This window comes from Phyllobates terribilis, unplaced genomic scaffold (genome assembly GCF_046119375.1).
Source record: "Phyllobates terribilis strain yellow unplaced genomic scaffold, ASM4611937v1 Scaffold_2__4_contigs__length_985480577, whole genome shotgun sequence".
In the NCBI taxonomy this organism is placed as follows: Eukaryota; Metazoa; Chordata; class Amphibia; order Anura; family Dendrobatidae; genus Phyllobates; species Phyllobates terribilis.
This window is the reverse complement of record NW_027362762.1, coordinates 854,939,762-854,949,350: the sequence shown is the minus strand read 5'-3', so window position 1 is coordinate 854,949,350 and position 9,589 is coordinate 854,939,762. Positions and strand designations below refer to the sequence as shown.

At 41.2% G+C, this 9,589-nt stretch overlaps 1 protein-coding gene across 1 annotated transcript in view; it reads left to right on the top strand.

The window, feature by feature from the left end:
- Window positions 1-3,552: 3,552 nt before the first annotated feature.
- Window positions 3,553-9,589, top strand: part of NUFIP2 (nuclear FMR1 interacting protein 2) — a 31,960-nt gene continuing 25,923 nt past the window's right edge. Inside the window, exon 1 of the mRNA XM_073667937.1 lies at window positions 3,553-3,961. Within this exon, the coding sequence (XP_073524038.1) occupies window positions 3,760-3,961 (202 nt within the window). The 5' untranslated portion in view covers window positions 3,553-3,759. The remainder of the gene's footprint in view (window positions 3,962-9,589) is intronic.

The window sequence follows — 9,589 nt, the reverse complement described above, 5'->3', positions numbered from 1 at the left end:
CTCAACATTTGCACATTAAGTTGTTTTTCTACAGAATTGCTTATGTTCATTCTTTTTAGCGTTTTCTGACTTCCACCTGAAAAAGACATAGTGTGCACATACCCTAAGACTGAGTTCACATGAGCATAAATAAATAATATTGTCCGATGTTCTTCCAGAAAATTTGTTCTCATTTGTCATCCGTATACAATCCGTTTTTGTACAGCGTCAGTAAGAATTTACAAGACTAAATAGGGTTTCCTATGTTACAGTATTGCAATGTATCTGTAAAAATGGGAGGCTATAGATTAGCTGCATATGGCATTCGATTTTATTTGCTCCCTCATAGACATGAATGGGTGAGTTTCATCCGACACAGAAGAAACTAGCGGATGCTGCGATTTTGTTCACACGCTGATTCGGTCTGTGGAAAAAAAATCGCTCATCTGCACTATCTCATTGAATAACATTGGTCTAAGTGCGGTCCATTTCTTCACGGACAGCAATCAGATCGAATATACAGGTATGTGAACTTGGCCTAAGAGTATTATTATATATATATGATAGTGTTATGTAGTTTATATGATGGTGTTATGTATATATAATTTTGCTCTGTAGGTTATGTGATAGTGTTATTATGTGCATATATGATAGTATTATGCAGTGTATATAATAATGATATGTAGGTAATATGACAGTTTTGTATGTATACCGTATGATTGTGTTATTATGTGTATATCATACTTTTATGTTGTATATATGATAGTGTTTTTATGTGTACATGACCGTGTTATGTGTTTATATGATAATCTGATCTTCTATATAAGATAGTGTTATATAGTGTATACAATAATGTTGTGTAGGTTATATGATAGTGTTATGTTGTATATATGACAGTGTTATGTGTATATGATAGTGTTGTTATGTATTGTATATGGCACTGTAGTAACATGGTGTGCACAGTACATGATGACAGCATTGTGGTGTGTATATGATAGTGTTATGGTGTATGAGTGTTATATATTGTATATGGCACTGTAGTAACATGGTGTGCACAGTACATGATGACAGCATTGTGATGTGTATATGATAGTGTTATGGTGTATGAGTGTTATGTATTGTATATGGCACTGTAGTAACATGGTGTGCACAGTACATGATGACAGCATTGTGGTGTGTATATGAGTGTTGTCATCATATACTGTGCACACCATGTTACTACAGTGCCATAAACAATACATAACACTCATATACACACCACAATGCTGTCATCATATACTGTGCACACCATGTTACTACAGTGCCATAAACAATACATAACACTCATATACACACCACAATGCTGTCATCATATACTGTGCACACCATGCTACTACAGTGCCATATACAATACATAACACTCATATACAGTGCTGGCCAAAAGTATTGGCACCCCTGCAATTCTGTCAGATAATACTCAGTTTCTTCCTGAAAATGATTGCAATCACAAATTCTTTGGTATTATTCTCTTCATTTAATTTGTCTTCAATGAAAAAAAAACACGAAAAGAATTGTCCTAAAGCCAAATTGGATATAATTCCACACCAAACCTAAAAAAGGGGGTGGACAAAAGTATTGGCACCCTTTGAAAAATCATGTGATGCTTGAACTTGTTTGGATGTTAGTCGAGGTTCTTTATCCACCATCCGCACAATCTTGCGTTGAAATCTCTCATCAATTTTTCTTTTCCGTCCACATCTAGGGAGGTTAGCCACAGTGCCATGGGCTTTAAACTTCTTGATGACACTGCGCACGGAAGACACAGGAACATTCAGGTCTTTGGAGATGGACTTGTAGCCTTGAGATTGCTCATGCTTCCTCACAATTTGGTTTCTCAAGTCCTCAGACAGTTCTTTGGTCTTCTTTCGTTTCTCCACGCTCAATGTGGTACACACAATGACACAGGACAGAGGTTGAGTCAACTTTAATCCATGTTAACTGGCTGCAAGTGTGATTTAGTTATTACCAACACCTGTTAGGTGCCACAGGTAAGTTACAGGTGCTGTTAATTACACGAATTAGAGAAGCATCGCATGATTTTTCAAAGGGTGCCAATACTTTTGTCCACCCCCCTTTTTTAGGTTTGGTGTGGAATTATATCCAATTTGGCTTTAGGACAATTCTTTTCGTGTTTTTTTCCATTGAAGACAAATTAAATGAAGATAATAATACCAAAGAATTTGTGATTGCAATCATTTTCAGGAAGAAACTGAGTATTATCTGACAGAATTGCAGGGGTGCCAATACTTTTGGCCAGCACTGTATATGAGTGTTATGTATTGTATATGGCACTGTAGTAGCATGGTGGGCACAGTATATGATGACAGCATTGTGGTGTATATATGAGTGTTATGTATTGTATATGGCACTGTAGTAACATGGTGTGCACAGTATATGATGACAGCATTGTGGTGTGTATATGAGTGTTATGTATTGTTTATGGCACTGTAGTAACATGGTGTGCACAGTATATGATGACAGCATTGTGGTGTGTATATGAGTGTTATGTATTGTTTATGGCACTGTAGTAACATGGTGTGCACAGTATATGATGACAACACTCATATACACACCACAATGCTGTCATCATATACTGTGCACACCATGTTACTACAGTGCCATAAACAATACATAACACTCATATACACCATAACACTATCATATACACACCACAATGCTGTCATCATATACTGTGCACACCATGTTACTACAGTGCCATATACAATACATAACAACACTATCATATACACACCACAATGCTGTCATCATATACTGTGCACACCATGTTACTACAGTGCCATATACAATACATAACACTCATACACCATAATACTATCAAATACACACCACAATGCTGTCATCATATACTTTGCACACCATGTTACTACAGTGCCATATACAATACATAACACTCATATACACACCACAATCCTATGTATTGTATATGGCACTGTAGTAACATGGTGTGCACTGTACATGATGACAGCATTGTGGTGTGTATATGAGTGTTATGTATTGTATATGGCACTGTAGTAACATGGTGTGCAAAGTATATGATGACAGCATTGTGATGTGTATATGATAGTGTTATGGTGTATATGAGTGTTATGTATTGTATATGGCACTGTAGTAACATGGTGTTCACAGTACATGATGACAGCATTGTGGTGTGTATATGATAGTGTTATGGTGTATATGAGTGTTATGTATTGTATATGGCACTGTAGTAACATGGTGTTCACAGTACATGATGACAGCATTGTGGTGTATGATAGTATTATGGAGATCACAGCATTATGTGCATACTCCAGTACACATTGTCGGTGTCTTTTTTTTCAAGCACAAATCAGCTGAGAAAGAAAACAGTTTGGCGAGGATGGTAGGTGTTGAGACTGAGTCTAGTGAGGGGAGTAGTCCTCTGCCTCCTGCCCTGTGGCTGCTGTGTGTACAGGGTTGCTGTTGCACATAGTGGCAGCCATAGTGCTGACGTTGAAGCCCAGCCCTGTGAGGTTGCAGAAGCTGAGTGCGGGGAGGGGAGCCATGGGGGAGGCAGCACAGAGGGCCGGGGGAGGAGAACACGGGCACTTGGAGATGCCTGATTGCTGGAGAGAGACAGTCAATCGTTTCTAGAAAGTGCCTGAACCAACCGGCTGGGCCTGAGTGGAGGAGGAACATCTGCGCCCCACATCCAGAGAGGGGCTGTGTGCTCTGCAGCCAGCACAGGGGGAGCAGACACTTTCAATGGAGGAGCAGCCTGGCCCACAGCAGCAGCAGCACCAGCAGCACCACCACCACCATCATCTGCACTCATCGCCCAGCTACTACTACTACACGGCCAGCCTGCAGCATGGAGCAGAGGGCAGCGCCAAGTACCAGCCAAAGCCGATAAAACATGAGCAGAAACACGCCCTACAGCAGCAGGAAACACACCAGAAGAAAACAGGTCTGCTCATCGGGGTGGTGGGAGGCCTGGGAAGTCTAGGGGGGCATCACCACTGTCTGGGGGGCTGGCTGCAGTGAACATGGCTTATATGTGCCAATGACTTGGCAGTGCCATGGGTTAGCCGGGCACACACTGTACAGAAGGCTGTGGCTTGCAATGTGAAATGAAAATTGCATTGGTCATTTTCATTGTAAATTGGTTTTGCACATTGCTGCTGCCCCCCCAGGCTAAGTGTCAGCAACTTGACCAGGTCACCAGCATTGAGCCACATAGCACATGCGACTGAATGGAGAGGTTGCTTGTCACCAAGTGTTGGGGTCGGCGGGTTGGTCTTGTGCCTATTGTGTAGTTGAGAAGACTTCTATGGAGTGTGACTGTTGTACAACAAAACTTACAGCTGTGTCCCCCCAATTTATTGATGAATTTTTTTTGGTACAAATAGTCACTAAATTGCCTTTGCCGATCCATAGCCTAGAACAAAGGGCTGTGCCGCATGCTTACACGTCTTGTGTGTTGTGTGATACATTGTTTCAGTTATAGAATGATTGTTTGATAAATCTAGAAACAATTGAGCCGATAGATCTAACTGGATACCTGGGCCCCGGGATCCGATATGGGCCCCCACATGGGCTTTGGTGGGTGTTTTACCAGTGTTGCTTCTAGATGCTTATATCCAATTTAGGGTGTAATGCACAGAAAACCCCAAATGGAGGATCCCTAGTGCCTCTCCATGCGCCTCCTACTGCCTGTTATTCTCTCCATGTTAGATTGTGCTGTGTTGGGGGTTTCTTTTAGGGGTTGTTTGTAGTTATGTAAAGCCGCTCAGGCCGACTGCTTGCTGCAGGGGGTTAATTGAATTCTCCAAGCGGCTCTGTGCCTTCTCCTCCCCCTCCAGTCAGCTGCTTGATCTGGCCTAGTGTCCGCAGCCAGAGCCGAGGACTCGCCTAAATGCCTCTGCCGAGTGTAGACAGATCTGGGGCGACTGCGGCCGGTTCACCGAGTCCACGTAGATGTTAACGTTGTGTGCAGTTGGCCTTATGTCGCTGTCATTCTTTCCGCTATACGGGTGGAAACAAGTTGTATCAGATGAATATTCTAGAAGATGTGGCTGCCTGGGCCCTGGCGTAGACACAGTCCCATTATATAACGTAGACGAGAGATGTTCTGGCAGGACGGAGAACGTGCCGTGTGCTGTTCTATAGATTTGCGTAGAGTTTAATCAATATGAATTGACGAAAGGGACAATTTTTATCTTTTACAATTTCACAAAGAAAATATCTCTTAATAGGCGTGATCCTAAAAGTAGCAAGAACAGTACCAATGCAATCGCCTTTCTCAGTCGTACGGGGAGGTACAACTCTCATCTGCTTTTTGGTAATATATTTTTCCTAAAGTCTCTGATCTGTCTAAGGCCACAGCCCCACAATCCGTATTCGGTCAGTATTATTTCTCAGGAGTGGGTGATAAATGCAGAATTTGTGCACTTGTTTCTAATTGCGCAGTGACGCTGCAGTGGTGACCGCAAGATACATTGACTTCTCACGCGCCAGGAGCCACAGGTCACAGCGCATGCGCATTGAAGCCGGTAATCACACAGCCTCAGTGCGCATGCGCCGGACCAGGGGCCCGACGTGTGGAAATGCGCATGCGCCCCACAAACCCAGCGCTTGCCAGGAGCAGTGTTCAAATGTCATGGGCGGCGCCAGCACTAACTAAATGCTGCGCCCTTCCATGACTGAATGTGAGAATCACACCCCTATGACTGAATATGAGCAGGTATGATAAAGTATATAAAACGTTATAACATCATTATACTACCACCGATTTTCTTGAAAACAGCTTGTTAGAGATGCACATTGCATCACTAACAACGCTATGGGGGAAGTGTACATAGCAACTAGGACTTGACAGGTTCCCTTTAAGTCTGAGAGCCACAACGGGGGCGCTCATAGACTTGCATTGCATTACCTCTGACTTCGGTCAGTCACAAGATGGCGCATCAAGACGAGAGTGGCACTGGTAACAGATCCAAGACGGCGGATGTTGAGTATAATACTAAGGTCAGGAAACTTGCATTAGTTGCACCACTCCAGCACTGCAATAAAAAAAATACTGCTGGAGTGGTGCTTTAAGCCCTAGAATCCTTTTGTTCAGGATTAGAAGAGCATGGCTTCATTCTTGCATAAATTGCGTCATCCCTGACTGTGGGTTGCATCTGGCATTACAGTTAGGCCCCATTGAAGTGAATAGAGCTGAGCTGCAATACCATATACAACTAATGATGGGGAATTGTTGTTTGTTTTTAAAGAAGGCAGCCATGTTTTTCTAATATTAGACAAGCCCTTTATGGTAGCAGTGAATCACAGACTTGAATTACTACTAACTTTCTAAATCACTGATAAACAATTTAAGTGGTTTGAAGTCATGGCCGAGGATCTGCCTGACATTTCCATCTTTACGATCCGTCGATGCCGGCGTAGGGGGGTGTTATTGTTGGCCAGTGACGGTTCTTTTGATCAATGCCGGTTGGAAATGTCACCATGAGCCACATGATCACGCCGCTGATGACTTTGACAGCACAATTAATGAAAATAATGCATAATTTTATTTATTTTTTTTTACCATGTATTCACAATTATCATGATGGCAGATGTGTTCAGTGTTATTTTCCATCACTCATATAATGCCGACTTGTTCTGTAGCGCTGTACGGTTTTTCGTCATCACTTGTACAGTTCTCTTCTACAGTGTTACCAATGGGGGGCCTCAAGTTGAAAACTGCTCGTTCATTTGTATTAATGAGAAGCCAGTTCTTATATAAAACAGATGTTATTCTCAACCCTAAATAGGTATTCCTTTACAACCCAACGCAGTATTTCCCAATATCAGGCTCTGTAAATGGAATTAAAATACTGCTACTATAAGCATTCTCTATGGTAAATGCTACATGTTGCTTAAGCAACCACCTCCTTTCCTTTGTGGGGAAAAACATTTTCTTGTTTAAAAAAAAAAAAATTATTTTCATGTGTTCTTGAAATAAATAAATATATATGTATGTGTCTATGCAAAAAGGCATACAAAATGTCATACAAAGTTTGAAAAATTGAAAAATTTTGGAACCCATAGATGAGCAAAGTGATTTGCAGCCAAATTACCATGTTACTCTGTGGCAGAACACTGCAAACTGCCTAATAGCTGCCAGTCCTGGACGTCCCTTCAAATTATTAGGTCCTAGCAACGTCATGACTATGTATGTCGAACTGCAACTCCATGATGTCGCTGGGCATATTAATCAGTCAGAGATTAACAGTATTTTTGGCATGAATACTTATGACTTTGATTTGCAACAGATTCATCAGATGCTTTGCACCTTTTTTCAAGTTGTATTTTGGGATGTGAAATCCTGCTAACAGATAACCTTTAATAGTGGGGTGGGGATGTAACATATATGCATATATCTATCTTTTGGAGATGGGAAATGGTGACATGTTGCAGACTGTGCATGTTGAAAAACTTTTCAGATGCTAGGCTGCATCAGTGCCCCCATAAGAGAGCCAGGCTAAGAGTGAAAAAACCTCTGCAACAAGAGCCTGGCGTCGGCTCTTGTTGCAGAGGTCTGATGCTTGTTACTGCATATGAGCAAGTTGGCCATATTCATATACAGTTGAAACCAGTATTTACAGTACATACACAGTATAAAAAGACACATATGCATCTTTTTCTCAATATCTGACATAAAATCAGAATAAACCTTTCCCGATTTTAGGTCAATTAGGATAACCATCATTTTTAATATTTGCCAAATGCCAGAATAATGAGAGAGAGAGAATTTTTTAAGGCATTTTTATTACTTACTGCAAAGTCAAAAGTTTACATACGCTAAGATTACTATGCCTTTAAACAATTCTGGACTGCCCATATGATGTCATGTGTCTGGAAGCTTCTGTTTTTTTGGCAACATCTGAGTTAGAGACATACCTGTGGATGTATTTTTATGCACACCTGAAACACACTGCTTCTTTGTGTAGCATAATGGGAAAGTCTAAAGAAATCAGCCAAGATATCTGGAAGAGAATTGTGGACTTGCAGAAGTCTTGCTCATCCTTGGGTACAATTTTAAGATACCGGAAGATGCCTTGTTCATCTGTACAAACAATTAGACGAAAGCACAAACAAGATGGGAATGTTCAGCCATCATACTGCTCAGGAAGGAGACGGGTTCTGTGTCCCAGAGATGAACGTGCTTTGCTCCGATATGTGCATATCAACCCAAGGACAAAAGCAAAAGACCTTGTGAAGATGATGGCAGAAGCTCTTAAGATTGTGTCAATATCCACAGTGAAACGAGTACTGTATCAACATGGACTGAAAGGCCACTCTACCAGGAAGAAACCATTACTCCAAAAGAAACATAAAAATGCCAGATTAATGTTTGCAAATGCACACAGGAAGAAAGACCTTAATTTTTGGAGACATGTCCTGTTGTCTGATGAAACTAAAATTTTTACTTTTTGGGCATAATGACCATCGTTACGTTTGGAGGAAAAAGAGAAAAGCTTGGAAGCCTAAGAACACCATCCCAACTGTGAAACACGGGGGTGGCAGCATAATGTTGTGGGGTTATTTTGATGCAGGAAGGACTGGTGCACTTAACAAAATAGATGGCATCATGAGAAAAGAAGATTATGTGGCAAGACTGAAGCAACATCTCAAGACAACAGCCAGGAAGCTAAAGCTTGGGCGGAAATAGGTCTTCCAAATGGACAATGACCCGAAGCATACTGCCAAAATGGTAACAAAGTGGCTTAAGGATAACAAAGTCAATGTTTTGGAGTGGCCATCACAAAGCCCTGATCTCAATCCTATTGAAAATTTATGGGCAAAGCTGAAAAGGCAGGTACGTGCAAGGCGACCTACAAACCTGGATCAGTTATATCAGTTTTGTCAGGAGGAATGGGGCCAAATTCTGACCAACTATTGTGAGAAGGTGGTGGAAGGATATCCAAAACGTTTGACCCAAGTCATTCAGTTTAAGGGCAATGGTACCAAATACTAATGAAATGTATGTAAACTTTTGACTTTGCAGTAAGTAATAAAAATGCCTTAAAATATTCTCTCTCTCATATTATTCTGGCATTTGGCAAATATTAAAAATTATGGTAATCCTAATTGACCTAAAACAGGAAATGTTTATTCTGACTAAATGTCAGATATTGAGAAAAAGATGCATATGCGTCTTCTTATATAGTGTATGGGAACTTCTCGTTTCAACTGTAGATGGAGAGATGGCAGCACATTGCAGGATTTTGTATGTCCAGGTCTTTTTATAGTTACAGAGACAGCTGCCAACTTGTATGGCTGTTTTTACAAATGCCAAAATGCTGTGGACTTGAATGGTGAGATCCAACTCTCCATTCATTCTTTTTTCCTGGATATCTTTGGCTTATCTGAACTACTTAGAACAGGGAACACCTTCAAAACTGGTGATCTCTAGGGTGGAGATAGAGGGTTAAACAAGCCGGTGGGAAGGTGCACTGAAATGATGGGCCATGCCATGATCCACTTAGCGCTTGTACTTAGTTTGAACAGTCATTCTGTGCTGACAGTCCCTTTAATGTGCACAATGTTC